Source organism: Ascaphus truei, chromosome 3 (assembly GCF_040206685.1).
Source record: "Ascaphus truei isolate aAscTru1 chromosome 3, aAscTru1.hap1, whole genome shotgun sequence".
Taxonomy (NCBI): domain Eukaryota; kingdom Metazoa; phylum Chordata; class Amphibia; order Anura; family Ascaphidae; genus Ascaphus; species Ascaphus truei.
This window is the reverse complement of record NC_134485.1, coordinates 384,557,913-384,574,955: the sequence shown is the minus strand read 5'-3', so window position 1 is coordinate 384,574,955 and position 17,043 is coordinate 384,557,913. Positions and strand designations below refer to the sequence as shown.

General features: G+C 41.5%; 1 protein-coding gene across 7 annotated transcripts in view; it reads left to right on the top strand.

The window, feature by feature from the left end:
• GRIA4 (glutamate ionotropic receptor AMPA type subunit 4) overlaps window positions 1-17,043 on the top strand; it is a 443,069-nt gene that overhangs the window by 385,685 nt on the left and 40,341 nt on the right. For all 7 annotated transcript variants that reach the window (XR_012800021.1, XM_075592389.1, XM_075592388.1 and 4 more), the window contains exons 11-13: window positions 572-942; window positions 8,138-8,336; window positions 10,156-10,403. Coding sequence is in view for 6 of the 7 variants with exons in the window: in XM_075592389.1 (XP_075448504.1) it covers window positions 572-942; window positions 8,138-8,336; window positions 10,156-10,403 (818 nt within the window). In the remaining variant the exon portion in view is untranslated. The remainder of the gene's footprint in view (window positions 1-571; window positions 943-8,137; window positions 8,337-10,155; window positions 10,404-17,043) is intronic.

The following is a 17,043-nucleotide window of genomic DNA, read 5'->3' as shown; positions in this document are numbered from 1 at the left end:
AATCCTTAAATAATTTGATTAATAAACATAACTAAAAACATCAGCGTAAGGTACAAAGAGAAAACATCAGCTCGCTAAGTATTCAGAGATCTAATTCATTTTGCACTAGAGGTTTTATAGCACCTTTATTGTACAACCTTGTCTATCCTGTAATGGAAATAAAGGGTCACCAACAGGATGCTGCAATCGTGCAACAGGAAGTTAGAAAAGGGCTTGTCTAGGAAAAGGTTTTGCCCTACTGTCAAGTTGTAGTTAAGTTATTCAGACACATCAAGATTTTGCTGAAAAGTAATTAGTATCTGATAAAGAGTTTGGATACGGAAAGGCAGAACATATTTTACTTTTCTGTAAGATGAGACAATCTGAAAGTTGTTTTTATTTTTTCACTTTGCAGGGAAGTTAGGAAGACCTTTACTTAAATGTAGCCAAGATAAGAAGTTATGTTTTTTTTTATTTTTATATTTTCATATATTTCTAAATCATTTAAATATTGATACAGTCTTATTGAACTTTACATATGAAAAGTGACACGTCAGTAAATGCATACCCTCCTTTTTTTCCTCTCTTGCAGAAAGCAGAGATTGCTGTTGCTCCTTTGACCATCACCTTGGTGCGAGAAGAGGTCATTGATTTCTCTAAGCCTTTTATGAGTTTAGGGATTTCTATTATGATTAAGAAACCCCAGAAGTCTAAACCAGGAGTGTTCTCATTCTTGGACCCTTTGGCTTATGAGATCTGGATGTGCATAGTTTTTGCTTACATTGGTGTCAGTGTGGTCCTTTTTCTGGTAAGCAGATTTAGCCCCTATGAATGGCACACAGAAGAACCAGAAGATGGAAAAGAAGGACCCAGTGATCAGCCTCCTAATGAGTTTGGCATATTTAATAGCCTCTGGTTCTCCCTTGGAGCCTTCATGCAGCAAGGATGTGATATATCACCGAGGTTGGTATGACAAATGTAGTTAGTTTTTTTTGCAGTACTTTTTATTAATGAGAGATATGTTTACATTAATGCTATTGAGGAAAATAATCTTAATTTGACAGCAATTTACAGCCGAGTTGTAAGTTTGATGAAGTTATCATACCTTTGAATGAGTCAGCATTAAGGTAGTTGCTTCAAGACAGCTATCGTTTGCAGCACATTTGAACAGTTGTCTTAAAAACTTGGTCTATAATAAACATTGTTGGGTCAATCAAAATATTTTAAACTGCCAAATGCACATTTTTTAGGACCAACCTGATATATGGAACTAGTGGGCATCATTACAAATACATAGGGGCCCATGCTCTAAGCATTCATAAAAAAAATCACCGGGCCATTTAATTCGCCAGTTTTTTTGAGTGTTGCTATCATGGTATTCAGAAAGCCTTGATTACCTGTGATAGCAAAATTCCCAAAACGGGCGAAAAGCCAGCAACGTATATATGTATGTATGTATATACTGTATGTCTTTATTTATATAGCGCCATTAATGTACATAGAGCTTCACAGCAGTAATATACGTGACAATCCTATAAATAACAAATAGTACAAATAACACATCATGGGAATAAGTGCTTCAGACATAAAAGTAACATTGTAGAAAAGGAGTCCCTGCTCCGAAGAGCTTACAATCTAATAGTAACGTGATGATCACCTCTGTAAAAGGCCAAATCTGGCGATTATTTTCAGTTGCAGAGAGAGCTGCACAGAGAGAGTGGCCTCTCCCTGCGCATATCTCGCCAGCGATCAACGTTTTTTAATATAAAATGTAATACTAGTGTACGTTAGCAGGGGATCTCCAGAGCAGAACCACGTTAATTTCAGGTCCGGGGACCCCCTGCTTCCCAAGATACAGGCCCCGTTATGTGGTGCCGGAACCTCCTATGCATTTATTCCCACGGTGACGGGGGACATTTAAATGCATAGGAGATACCGGCACCCCATAACGGGTGCACCGGGTCCTCGGAGTACAACTAGCAGCTAAAGGAACAGCAGGGGAATACATGTGTCACAGCAATAGACTGAAGAACGTGATGATGTCAGTCATGAGATACGCTGCATCGCAAATGTAACAACAATACAAAAGACGGTAATCACTTTTCAATACATTTATTTGCAACTGACCTCCAGTGTGCGGTCTTCCTTGTCACATATATATATATATATATATATATATATATATATATATATACAGTGTTCGACAAATCACCCAAAAATCTACTCGCCCAACCAAAAAATCTACTCGCCACCTAGTCCCGCCCCCAACTCCGCCCCTAGTCCCAGCCCCAACTCCGCCCCTAGTCCCGCCCCCAACCCCGCTTTAAAATAAAATATATAAATAAAATACATTTAATAAATTCCTAGTCAGAACAACATTCGTTTTTGACATAAATGTATTTATTGTATTACATTATACTACAATTAGTCGTGTGTGTGTGTGTGTGTGTGTGTGTGTGTGTGTGTGTGTGTGTGTGTGTGTGTGTGTGTGTGTGTGTGTGTGTGTGTGTGTGTGTGTGTGTGTGTGTGTGTGTCAATGTCGGATTTAGAAATAAAAGCCAGATGTGAATGACTAGTTTCCTGAACCCCTTAACCAGTGTCTGGACGTCGGCGCTTCACAGAGAGAGACAGAGAGAGACAGACAGACAGACACCCACACACACACAGAGAGCGGCACACCCACACAGAGAGAAAGAGAGACACACAGAGAAAGAGACACACAGAGAAAGAGAGAGAATAAGAGACACACAGTGAGAGAATGAGAGACAAAGAGAGAGTGCGACAGAGAGAGGGAGAGTGCGACAGAGAGAGGGAGAGTGTGACAGAGAGAGGGAGAGGGTGACAGAGAGAGGGAGAGGGTGACAGAGAGAGGGTGACAGAGAGAGGGAGAGGGCGACACAGGGAGAGGGTGGGTGACACAAGGAGAGGGTGGGTGACACAGGGAGAGGGAGGGTGACACAGGGAGAGGGAGAGGGTGACACAGGGACAGGGAGAGGGTGACACAGGGAGAGGGAGGGTGACACAGGGAGAGGGAGGGTGACACAGGGAGAGGGTGACAAAGGGACAGGGAGAGGGTGACACAGGGACAGGGAGAGGGTGACACAGGGACAGGGAGAGAGAGGGTGACACAGGGAGGGAGAGAGAGGGTGACACAGGGAGAGAGAGAGGTTGACACAGGGAGAGGGAGAGGGTGACACAGGGAGAGGGAGAGGGTGACACAGGGAGAGGGAGAGGGTGACAGGGAGAGGGAGGGTGACACAGGGAGACAGTGACACAGGGAGAGGGTGACACAGGGAGAGGGAGACACGGGGAGGGAGAGGTTGACATAGGGAGAGGGAGGGTGACACAGGGAGAGGGAGGGTGACACAGGGAGAGGGAGGGTGACACAGGGAGAGGGAGGGTGACAGGGACATGGAGGGTGACACAGGGAGAGGGAGGGTGACACAGGGAGAGGGAGGGTGACACAGGGAGAGGGAGGGTGACAGGGACAGGGAGGGTGACAGGGAGAGGGAGAGGGTGACACAGAGACAGGGAGAGGGTGACACAGGGAGAGGGTGACACAGGGAGAGGGAGAGAGTGACACAGGGAGAGGGTGACACAGGGAGAGGGAGGGTGACACAGGGAGAGGGTGACACAGGGAGAGGGTGACACAGGGAGGGAGAGGGTGACACACGGAGAGGGTGACACAGGGAGAGGGAGGGTGACACGGAGAGGGTGACACGGAGAGGGTGACACAGAGAGAGGGTGACACAGGGAGAGGGTGACACAGGGAGAGGGTGACACATGGAGAGGGTGACACATGGAGAGGGTGACACAGGGAGAGGGAGAGGGTGACACAGGGAGAGGGAGATGGAGAGGGTGACACAGGGAAAGGGAGAGGGTGACACAGGGAGAGGGAGGCTGACACAGGGAGGGAGAGGGTGACACAGGGAGAGGGTGACACAGGGAGAGGGAGGATGATACGGAGAGGGAGGGTGACATGGAGATGGTGACACGGAGAGGGTGACACAGGGAGAGGGAGAGGGTGACACAGGGAGAGGGAGGGAGAGAGAGTGTGACACAAGGAGAGGGAGACACAGGGAGAGGGTGACACAGGGAGAGGGAGAGGGTGACACAGGGAGAGGGTGACACAGGGAGAGGGAGAGAGGGAGAGGGTGACACAGGGAGAGGGTGACACAGGGAGAGGGTGACACAGGGAGAGGGAGAGAGGGTGACACACTCACAGACACAGACACCCACTCTCACTCTCACTCAGACAAACTCACACACACACACACAGTCTGTCACTCACACACACAAACACTCACCCGCAAGGCAGGGGGTCGCACATGGCAGCGGGGGCCTCCGCACGGCAGGAGGGCCTCTGCAAGGCAGGGGGTCGCACATGGCAGCGGGGGCCTCCGCACGGCAGGAGGGCCTCTGCAAGGGGCCGCGCCCCCTCCAGAGGGGGACGCCGACACCGCAGTATCCTGCTTAGACCGAGCAGGGAGAGGCTCCGGTGAGGGGATTTCCCCTGCTTAGAGCAGGCAGAGGCCCCGGTGAGGGGATTTCCCCTGCTTAGAGCACCGGTGAGGGGATTTCCCCTGCTTAGAACAGGGAGAGGCCCCGGTGAGGGGATTTCCCCTGCTTAGAGCAGGGAGAGGCTCCGGTGAGGGGATTTCCCCTGCTTAGAGCAGGGAGAGGCCCCTGTGAGGGGATTTCCCCTGCTTAGAGCAGGGAGAGGCTCCGGTGAGGGGATTTCCCCTGCTTAGAGCAGGGAGAGGCCCCGGTGAGGGGATTTCCCCTGCTTAGAGCAGGGAGAGGCTCCGGTGAGGGGATTTCCCCTGCTTAGAGCAGGGGGAGGCTCCGGTGAGGGGATTTCCCCTGCTTAGAGCAGGGGGAGGCTCCGGTGAGGGGATTTCCCCTGCTTAGAGCAGGGAGAGGCTCCGGTGAGGGGATTTCCCCTGCTTAGAGCAGGGAGAGGCTCCGGTGAGGGGATTTCCCCTGCTTAGAGCAGGGAGAGGCACGCCTGGGGTGAGGGGGGGGTCACGGAGGCCGGGAGAGATTGGGGTGAGGGGGGGGGTGGATGGCCCGATGGGAGGGGGTGGTGGATGGCCCGATGGGAGGGGGTGGTGGATGGCCCGATGGGAGGGGGTGGTGGATGGCCCGATGGGAGGGGGGGCGGATGGCCCGATAGGAGGGAGGGGGGGTGACAGATGGCCCTGCAGGGGCCTGAGGCAGACAGGCGTGGAAGGGGCTGGCTGGCGGAAGAGCTGAGGAGGGGAAGTTGCTGAGAGGCGGGGGAGGAGCGAAGGCAGTGATCAGAGAGCTGGCTTTTTTTTTTTCTCCAGCAAAAACAGCAGCGCGAGCGCGGGAAATTTAAAAAATACACGTGTGCTGCTTGTGCCAATATTTACTCGCCCGGGGGTTAAATCCACCCGCCCCGGGTGAGTAAATGTATACAATTGTCGAACACTGTATATATATATATATATATGAATATATATATACGACTATTAAGGTATTGGTGGGTAAAAAAAGTGACTAAAACCCTCCACAGTAAAGCATAAAGCAACTGTAAATATTCCTGAATATTCATTTGCATGTCTTAGACAGGTCTGCAACCCTGTCTTTCACCATTATCACCCAGCAAACAGCACTTCCACTGCAGCAAGGGATTCTGGGAAATGACAGCAAATGAGCACACAGTGCCACTTTTTATCTCATGATCACATTACATGAGCAACCCTTAGTCAATGCATGCTGCTTTAAACACAGCTTTTAAGCAATATATATATATATATATATGCAGATATAACTGTATGCTCATCTGCATGTCTTAGGCATGCCTAAGACATGCAGATGAGCATACAGTTATATTTGCATATTTGCTTTCCTGTGGAGGGTTTTTGTCACTTTTTTTACTCACCATAACTTAACTAACTAACTATATATATATATATATATATATATATATATATATATATATATATATATATATATATATATATATATATATACATATATATATATATATATATATATATATATATATATATATAGTTAGTTAAGTTATGGTGAGTAAAAAAAGTGACAAAAACCCTCCACAGGAAAGCAAATATGCAAATATAACTGTATGTATATATATATATATCATGCAACAGATAACTCTATAATAGTAATCAAATCAATTCAGTAAGGTAAGGTCTGTGGTATACCAGAGTCCTTTCTTCATGGGATGCTTTCTCTCTTTGTGGTAGTTGTGTGTGTGTGTGTGTGTGTGTGTGTGTGTGTATTACATGAGTACAGGCAAACATATCACGAAAGCAAATTGCGTATGTGTTACATTCGACTTCAACCTCTCCATCATATATCCCATTCACATTTTAATTAAAACTTGCCCTTTCCTCCTTTGCAACCTTGCTAAGATACATTGTTTCCTCTCTTGCTATAGAGCTATGAATCCATTACACCCCCTCAATCTCTTTTGTCTTGACTATTGTAGTTTCCTACAAACTGGATCCTCTGCCTTCAGCTGTCACTATTACAATCTATCCAAACTACCAGGTCTAGAATTTACTCCCTATTCCCTAAAGCAGCCCTTACTCCTCTCCTCAACAATTAGATTTCTTGAGACACTCACCTTTTCTGCTGTGCAATACTACTATGGCCTTTTTCAAACATTGTGTCTCTATTGCTTATATTTTTTTTTACTCACCGCCAAACAAGTTACAGATTTGGCGCTCGGTTTTGTATCGTCCGAGTTTACTAACAAGAGGTTTTACAGTATGTGTCAGACGACATTACATACTGTCAATGGAGCCACCGGTTAATTTTCACGCAGTAACGTAATTCTTAATCGCGATTGCATTAAGACTAATGGTCCTGTCTCTTTCAATTCCCCTGAGAAAAAAAACACCCTCTGAATTTTTATTTTTTTTAATAACTCATGGTTACTGCTGCCAACACTCACATTTGCACTTAACCAGCCGCTGCCATCCATTTCACCTCTTCTTACTATACAACTCTCCTAAAATACTTTGTGAGCCCCTATTCAATATGCTGGGAGTTCATCTTTACCATGTTGGGGAATATTTAAGTGCCATTAAGCTGAACACTTCTTCAGCATGGAAACAATAGGCATATTGAATATGGACTTGCGACTTAAATTATAGGGAAGGCATTTATTTTAACTGCAACATAGTAATCTTTTTTTCTTGTATAGCACTGGCAGTGTATACAGTGCTATAAATAAATTACCCCCATTAACCACATTCTAATGCATTGATTTGCTGTACTTACTTACAGTAGGCATACAATTAGCTTAGTGAATATTGACTTAACTTGGGGGAAATAACGTCCATTCTTGCCTTGTGTAACCATGTATTATTTTCACTGATTTCGTTCTGCTTAGAGGCTTATTCTATATTAGCCAAAGTGGCTGAGTGGGCTGTTTTAGAGCAACATTCCACTATGACTTTAATGGATAATTTCATCTGAAAATGGCCAATCTAGAATATATATATATATATATATATATATATATATATATATATATATATATATATATATATATATGTTGTACTGTATATATATATATTTTTATATATATATATATATATATATATATATATATATATATATATATATATATAATAAGCCACTTAGTGTCTGAGCTCAGTGAATGAGACATAAGGAATAGGGCATGTCCTAAATGATTACTAACTCCTAGTTAGGGAAGGAGGCCATTTTACATTACAAACATATTGAGGTGTATTAGTGAAGATTGCAAAATATGAGATGTACTAACTACCTTGATACATTAGTTATGATAGGAAATACATGCTCAAAAGGCCTCTTCCAAATATTAAATACTGTAGGAGACAAATATCAGCCAAACCCCCCAAAAAGGCTTCGATTTTTTATTTATTTTTTTTAAACTGGCCATACTTTTTAGGTTTTCAAATGAAAAACTTGCAAATGTATGTACAAAAATTTAAATTTCGGGGGGAAAAAAACCAAAATGTCCTTATTTTGGATTTGATTTTTTTTTTTCTAGAATTTTTTTATACATATCCAAAACCAATTGAGTTGCAGCAAAAGTAAAACACAATAAAAAAAATTAAAAAAAAACACCAGTTAAAGTGCCCATCCTTAATATTACCATGTTCGTGTTTAGATCTCTCTCGGGTCGCATTGTTGGAGGTGTGTGGTGGTTCTTTACCCTCATCATTATCTCATCCTATACCGCTAACTTGGCTGCTTTCCTGACGGTTGAGAGAATGGTGTCACCAATAGAAAGTGCAGAAGATCTTGCCAAGCAAACGGAAATTGCATATGGCACACTTGATGCCGGCTCAACAAAAGAATTCTTCAAAGTAAGTGGCAGACATCTCTTTATTGTTTTTCTACTTTGTGTAATTCTCTCTTATATGTACAGTAGTCAGTTTCCAATATAAAATAATGGGAAATTTAAGAATATTAAAATAAGTAAGGATAGTAGATATTAAAAGCTGAGGAGATTTACTTATTGGATTCATACTTAAGCACAAAGGGCGAGATGCACTTATCTCTGTTAAATCAGGTTAACTAAATAGGAATCAGATATTATTTTACCTGAGTTTGATGGGTATCCACAAAGCTAATGATATGCAGAAACAACGACCGTCACCAAAAGCAGCATCTTAGCGACAAATGCATTAGCAGGTACATTAATAGTGCACAGACGCGTTAATCAATACAATTCACATGCCCATTTGGAAAAAAGACCGCACTACTGCGTTCCGAACTCGTAAGGCGTGTTTATTAGTTGTATTATTTATAATATATAGCTTTGTCTGACACTTATAACTATTTTAATAGAAAGTGCTAAGCGCCAGACCATATTTTAGAAATATAGCTGTTGCTTCATATATACTGTACATCTTTTTATTTATAGGAGTATTACAAATATTGCTAGTTAACATTGTGCAATGTATTTCTATCGATGATATGCATGAATTGTTGTGTCATAATTTTATGACTGTCATTGGACTATTGCCATGTATTTATTTTATGCTGTATATTCTTAGAAAAAAAATTAGATGGTTATGCATCTAGTATTGGCCAAGTGGTAACAGGAAGGTATGTTAAGATTAAAAGACTCGTTGATGAGGCCTATTCTGCAGAAGGGATATTGGGCCACATTAAATAAAGTGCATTAGTGAAAATCTGAAGCTACCACGCAGAAACCCCATATAAAGTAATGTGGCTTTCCGTGCAGCAGGGCAGTATCAGCAATATTGCATTTTATAGAAAAGCCCCCATGTCATGAAGTGCATCAAGGGAAGACATGGAAGTCTGTGCCTGGCTAATGTCATTATTATTTTTTAAGAACACTGTGAAGTAAAGAAAAATAAAAAAATAGTATTTTCTGGACAGCAGGCCTGCTGTGAGTTGATATGTGATGTGTGTGGCTTATTGGAGATGGCTAAGCTTCTGACTCAGTAACAGAGAACTTGAAAGCGTGAGAAAGAGCAGTATTTTGTTATCCATAAATGTTACTAATGCATGAAAAGGATTTTGCTTACTTTGCCACAGGCAAACGTGTGTAGCATTTGTCATTTGCATCACATTTATTGATCTGGGAACATTAGGCAGAGGATCTGTGTGTGTGTGGATCATTATTACTCATTCCTTGGGGAGCTGAAAGAAGCAAAAAAATAATTACAAGAACATCAGCTTACAGATCCATACTCGGGGCTCCAAAACAATAGCTGGCATTGACAGAACTGTTATGCACAGGGAGCCCAGTAGGTTTATTTGTGCTAATGAGTTATGATCCCAGTTTAAGCAAAATCATTTTCAATAGATGTATATTAGTGTAGAAAATAGGAAATAACACATTGTGTTAAAGAAAATAAGGAATGCATCAACTACATGAGTATATTATTATGTATATTTCTAAAATACTACAAAAAAGAGACATTAATTTATTCTTATGTTATATTTTTAGAAGTACAGGTATACATTAAATTTTGGATTTAAGCCTAGTTAGCATATGAACCTAAGGTAGCACAATCTTCGCATGTTTCTTTCTGCACTGAAGACACTTAGTGCCTCCCTTTCTCTCTCAGCTATTGTGTTGACTGACAATACATCGTTGATCAATGTTGTTTCTTTTTCTGTTTTGTTTTCTGTGCAATCTTTTTTTGGCAGAGATCCAAAATAGCAGTTTATGAAAAAATGTGGACCTACATGAAATCAGCCGAACCATCAGTATTCACTAAAACAACAGCAGAAGGAGTAGCTCGTGTACGAAAATCCAAGGGCAAGTTTGCCTTTCTACTGGAGTCCACAATGAACGAATACATTGAGCAGCGGAAACCATGTGACACTATGAAAGTTGGAGGAAACCTGGATTCCAAAGGATACGGAGTGGCAACGCCCAAGCATTCTCTATTAAGGTGGGTGGAATAGTATAACAATATAATATGTGTTGTTATAGTATTCCACCTTCCCTGATGTCCCTGAGATAGTTCTTTTGTGTTGTGTGTGAACATGGTATGTTACTTTTACTTTCTTCCATGTCATTGTTTATGCAGAAAGCAGGTAACCGTTTCTGACTTATCCCGAGTGTTTTACCCTTAAGACCATGTAAAAAGCAAACTAGTGCAACACTTGCTGCCCATATCAACATGATTAACATTAGATGATGATTGTGCTTAATATAGGAGATCTATCTATACGGCAAAATCTTTGCTAAATGCAAAAATATACAAAATAACAAAATTACTAAAAACATATTACAATATGGTGGACTGTTTATAGGTAGTGGTGTCAGTGGATGATAGAAAGGGTTGTGCCTACAGACTGGCCCTAATACATTTTTATTGGATTAGACTGTAAAAATAGGCGCTGAGACTTCAGAACTATATTCTGTTGGATTCTTGCACAATATGATGACAAATTATTCGTTAAAAGAATTAGAGCAATGTGATGACGTTACATTTGAAGGGCTTTGTAGGGAGCGCATAAATATGGTGTTCAGATGCAGGGGAATTTATTTTATTTTTTTCTTGCTTGAATCTGCATCATGTGTAAGAAACCTGTTCATCAAATGTCTTATAATTGATGCAGATAATTAGTCCGTGTAGTGTAAATATGCAGATGTGTCAGAGTTTTTTCGATAACATAAATAAAATGACAGACCTAGAGGCAGATTTAAATATATATATATTTAATTACATATATATTCACTATCTATCTATCTATCTATCTATCTATCTATCTATCTATCTATCTATCTATCTATCTATCTATCTATCTACCTACCTATCTATCTATCTATCTATCTATCTATCTATCTATCTATATTATGTACAGATGCAGCCAGAAACATCTTGCCTCTGCTCGGGGTCCTACTCGTTAGCACAGATCCCTTGCAGCGCTCTTTGCTTTTTATGCCGTGGCTCCAGGCAAAATGAGTCTGGCTACATCTCCTACATCTGCACATATACTGTATATCCCATTATAATATGTGCAATACAGATGAGACAACGAGTATTCTAAACTTGCCTTAAACTTGCCTTAAACTAGCCAGGTACATGCTGGGTACATGCTGACACATTTCAGTGACATTTCTGCAGAGGCGAATGGCCCATCGGATTAACACAGCAGGGGCCCCTGGCAGTCCCATTCAGTTTGAATGGGACTGCCAGGGACCCCCGCTGTTAATCCGATGGGCCATTAGTCTCTGTAAAAATGTCACTGAAATATTTCAGCATGTACCCAGCATGTACCTGGGTCTTGTTGGTGATTGTCACTGGTTTGTTTTAGAATAACCGTCGGCACTACAGTATGTACAGGTAAACACTCCCCAACTACTCATATTAGCATGACATTAGCTAAGTTGAAGATGAGCTACGGTGTTAATAAGTCAACAATAACTATGAAAACATTTCTTGATATAAACATATATATGTGTGTGTATGTGTATGTATATGTATGTGTATATATATATATATTTATACACATACACACACATAAATCTGCATATCTAAGAATGTGTAGTTTCTGAGCTTGATACGTAGCCCCACTAGTGTTCAACTAGAAATGCATTTTATCCTTAGTACAATAAATATGTATATAACAGCACCATAATGAAACGGTCTAAATTCACGTTCTCTGTAAGTCTAGAGTCATTATGTCATCGGCTTTTGATAAAGGGAACTACTGGAGTAGTAGCCAGATGAAGGGCCTCATGCAGAGAGCATCGAATTTTCAAATTGGCGAATTTCATAAAAAGTAGCTTTTTTGGAGAGTTTTAGTCTCCATATGCAGAAATGTGCGAATTCTGCTATGTTTAACATGGATGCGTGTGGCGAGTTTAAATGGGAAAGATGCGCGATTCAGAAATGTGTAAAGAAAAAATCGCGCTTTTTTTGTCCCCTTTGCTATAGGCGGCGAGCGCCATCTTATTGCCAACTTTTCCTGGCGCGGCAAAAATGAGAAAATCGCGCCATTTTCCTGGCGCGAACAGCCGCTACATGCCGTTCGTACCTCTCTGCATTCAGAGAGTTTTAAAAATGGCGAGATGGAGTTTCTCGCCAGCCGCGAGGCGAGTTTTAGAAAGAGAAAAAAAAAAAAATTCGTAACTCGCCATTTTCTGCAGTTTTCTGCGCGAAATTGTACAAAAAATGGCGAGTTTTGAAATAACGATGCTCTCTGCATGAGGCCCGAAGTCTGCTAATTTTAGCCAACCGTATAAATTGAAATGACTGCATTTTAGTAATTTGCTCAAAAGCTCTGAGGCTTCAGTGTCAGTAGTTTGTAATCTAACCCAAAATAAATTTATCAGACCCTATACTTTTCTTTCATTCCTGCAGAGATCAAGAGGGATCTACTCATGTTAAAAGTGGTGCAAATTTCCAAGTCGCTTAAATGTCTTGGGGTTGTCAAATACAATTTACCATATTCCAATAACTTTCCCATTATTATATTCAAATGACCAGAATGTTGCCGATACCTAGATCGGTGTTAAATGGAATTATAGTAAATAAAGTAGCAAATTGCCTTGATTTTTGCTGACATTAAGGAGCCGGACTTTCAAAACAGGGCAAACTTATACATTTGATTCAAGTCACCATTACCAGGCTACCATGGTATACCAAGCATTTTCAAAGCCAGTGTAAAATGTTAAACTAAACTTGCTTATACATGGCCTTCTACCTTACATAACGTTCTCAAAATCTCAGTGTTTCATGTTTGGGTAGGGTATGTACTGTACAGTATTACATTAACATCAGATTGGGGACTTTGTCTTTATTAACATTTACAGTACTTTCTACTCCACCTATTTTTATTACCATTTTGCTATTGTACTGTGAAACTGTGACTGGTTATGGCTTCAATTCCTGCTAAATAACCCTCTCATAATTACTTGTCATGACATTGTCAAAGAACACTTTATAATGGCATTCAGTTTTTCATCACCGTGGCTTTTTATACTGTATATATGAATGCAATATTCTAGAAACTAAAACATAATGCCAAAATAAAATGTTGTACAGCATTTTTACATTTTGTTTTTGCGATCCCTGAACTACAGAGGGCATAGTTGTTGTGAGATCTGCACAGTGTGGAAATAAAATATAGTACACATAAAATTGTTCATACTAAAATATAATACTAACATGCTCCCAGAAATGCTCCACTTTATGCTAAACAAAAAAAGGATCAACGTTTTGCATAGTAGGTTATTATCATGCCGATTAGCATGCCTAGCAAAGTTATTCTTCAGAATCTGAGAGGAGTTATGGTAAGACTCTTACCAATGATCTGTAATACGAAAAAAGAGCAATTCAAGCTATTTTTTTCCTTTTACAAAGGATTGAAGCAGGGTGTTTCCGGAGCGGAACCCTATTAAGTTCAGCTCTGGGGAGCACTGCTTCCTGAGATACTTACCTCCGTATGGCAATAGCCTCTCTGGCTGAGCTAGCCGGGTTGAAAGTTTAAAGCTCCTGTGTCGTGCGGGCCAGTAGGAAGCTGAACCTGAGGAGGTCACTGCTTCCTATGGGCCGTCAGGGCGCTGGTGCTTTGAAAAGCGGCAATTACTTGATCCTCGCAATGCCAGCTAGCTGAGTCAGAGCATTTACCGGCACCCACCTACGATGGTATGTACCTCCGGAAGCAAAGGGTCCATGGAGATTAAATGAGTGGGGTTCAGCTCTGGAGACACCCTGCTTCAATCCTGTGTAAAATAAATAAATAAAAGTTACAAACAGAAGAAAGCTCTTGGGTTGCCCCTTTAAGACTTTCATGTTTCTGTCGATAAACCCCCCTCTATCTAGATCCCCAAATGTTACTTCTGTAGTTTACTCCACTTTATTTGACTACTTTTATGTTACGGACGTTGCCAGCTTTATCTTACTTACTGATGACACATAATATTGTGATATAACGCAAAATATGGCAACGTATGCCACTTTAATGCCCCAGTTGTTCAAATAATCCTGGCTACACCTGTATCTCATAACACAACATCAATCTCTTTATTTTTTGTTTGTTGTGAGTATTTCGCCATTTCAAATCTGGAGTTTGATTTATGTGTAGCCTTAGCACACAATTTTGCTTTTTCTGCAATAAATGATTTTCAGGCATACTTAGGCCTTTCCTCATTTCAATCACTCTGGAGTGTTAGGTCTCATATTTGGCTTATTTGGCATATTCGTCTCCTACGAAAACAAAAGCATTTGCTGAAATCTGGCTAGATTACAATGATCTGCATTGATCAACTCTCATCAGTTCAAATGAATACATCACCTTATTTTGGCAAGATCTCTCGATAGTGAATCCAGGAAAGGACCTTTAAGCTTCTGGGATTTAAACTCAATGTATATTTATCTTTCATAGAGTTCCATAGAGTTACATGTACTCACTCCACAAATCAGGACTAATATTTTTGAGTGGCCAGCTTTTTTCCCCACTCCTAGTTTTCTAGCATGAGAACACATCATTTTTCTCCCAGTCTTCTGGAGCTACTCCTGCCGGCTGTAATTTTGTGCTGCAAAATATACTTCTCCCAACTCCCGCGCACTACCTTCTATTTGTCCAAATTCCATCTCTTCACTAAACAGAGCTATATTTTATTTAAACGAAACCTCTACTTCAGATGCCAGGAACTATGTTTGTTCTTCTTCCTTCATTAATGAAAACTCCTAGTACATACAAAATATCAAAATATGAAGATGTATAATCAGTGACAGTACTATTCTGAATTATATATTTTGGATCCTTCTGAAGGGCTTCTTTTTTTTAGCTTCAGGACCTCCCGAATAATTGCTTGATTCCAATTCTCCCTTCACTTGTCCCATGTCCAGTATTTTCAAAAAGGTCATTAACCAGCTGCCCTGTTTGCAGGCATTCCATTTTTTTCTTTACCTGAGCCATGCTAAAGGTCTTAAAGCTCAAAACTGTATAAAATGTAGTTTTTTTCTATATACATTGAAGTCCACGCATGACTGATTTTACAGTGATGTCCTGATTTTATAGTGATGTGGAAAACAAGAAGTGTGAAGTCATGCTGTGAGGAGTTATCAGTCTCACGCTGTCATGCAGTTTTAGCACTGGACTTTCACCACATCAAAGCAAATTTTTTTCATCTCTCTTTTCTCTGTCAAATTGTTCTTGGCTACAATTCAGAAGTGTTTTTATCAACCTAATGAAACTATTATAATGTTCAAGTTATCTCTGCAAAGCTGAAATTTTCCCCTCCTCATCCCTCCCTATCCCTTATCTACCTACAGACATAGCAAAGCTTAATATCTTCTGTGCCGCTGCCACCAACGTAGCAACACAGAAGTTTTAACGCTGCAGGGGTCCCATTCAGAAGAATGAACCCTCCCCTCCCCCCGTGGCTCGATCACGGCAGACAGTAAATTTATACTATATAATTTAAACCCCTGACCTTTCTACAGTTTAAATTTGCCACTATATAATTTTCAGTATGAATAGAGAAGGCAATGTACCCTTTTCCATGCAGCATACATTAAATTCCTAGATTTAAATTACATAAAGCTTGTACCATACCTTCTCTAGCCAGGATTTCTACTTTATACCGATGGCCGTACATAGTCATTAAATTAAAGTAGACATGAGAATGCAATTCTTCAACCACACTAGGTGCACTCACAGTGGGGTAGAGCAGAAGTGGCCAACCTCTGCATCAATCCGTGGGGCACCAGCTCCCCTCTGTGTGGCACCTGAGGCCTCCCCCTCCTAAGTTAAAATTCTTAGTGGGAGTGGGATTGAGTGAGAGGAGGAAGGGGGGGGGGTAATTGAGTGAGAGGAGGAGGAGGGATTTAATGAGAGGATGTCACGGGAGACCAGGTTTATTAACACCTTTTTATACCGGGATCATTGATTGAGCAAAACAAGGAGGTAAAATAAATTTAAATTTATATCAGGAAAAGACATACACACAATGTAACACAATTTACAGGGTTAACACACTTACTGTAAACGAAATTCATAAAAACGACCTCGGTACGGGCCCTTTTCCTTGACCGGTAGGTACTCACGAAATCCTGGAACTGATTTCGGCATGCAATGCCAGCCGCAACTGCTACGTTCTCAAAAGCAGGACTTAGAAACTTTTCGAGTTGAAAATCCTTGAAGCCGGCTCGCGTCGCTTCAGTACAGAGGATCTTTGAATTTGCAGATGTTGGTTTGGGGCTTGGAATCTGCGCCCCTGATTGGCTGCAAGTCCCCTTATGGGTTTTAGTGTCTCCTTCACTAACATCTACAGCCTATCAGAGTGTGGGAATACCCCTGCCAGCCAATCACCGATTTGCCGGTATTGTAAAGCCGGGCGGGCACCTTTTCTCAGTCGGTAAAGGGGCATGCACCAACCTGGCACCTCTGCCTCTTTGCATACTGAGCCCACCCGCTGTCCAGGCTCCACAGAGTCTGGGTTCTGGCAAATGGTGGCCGGATACCCTTGTGTTAGCCCAGGATGTGAGTACTCAAGCAAAACTGCAGTATCCCTCCTGTTCTAACACCTTGGCATCCCTGAGGCTTTCAAGTCCTGACTTCTCACAGACCCAT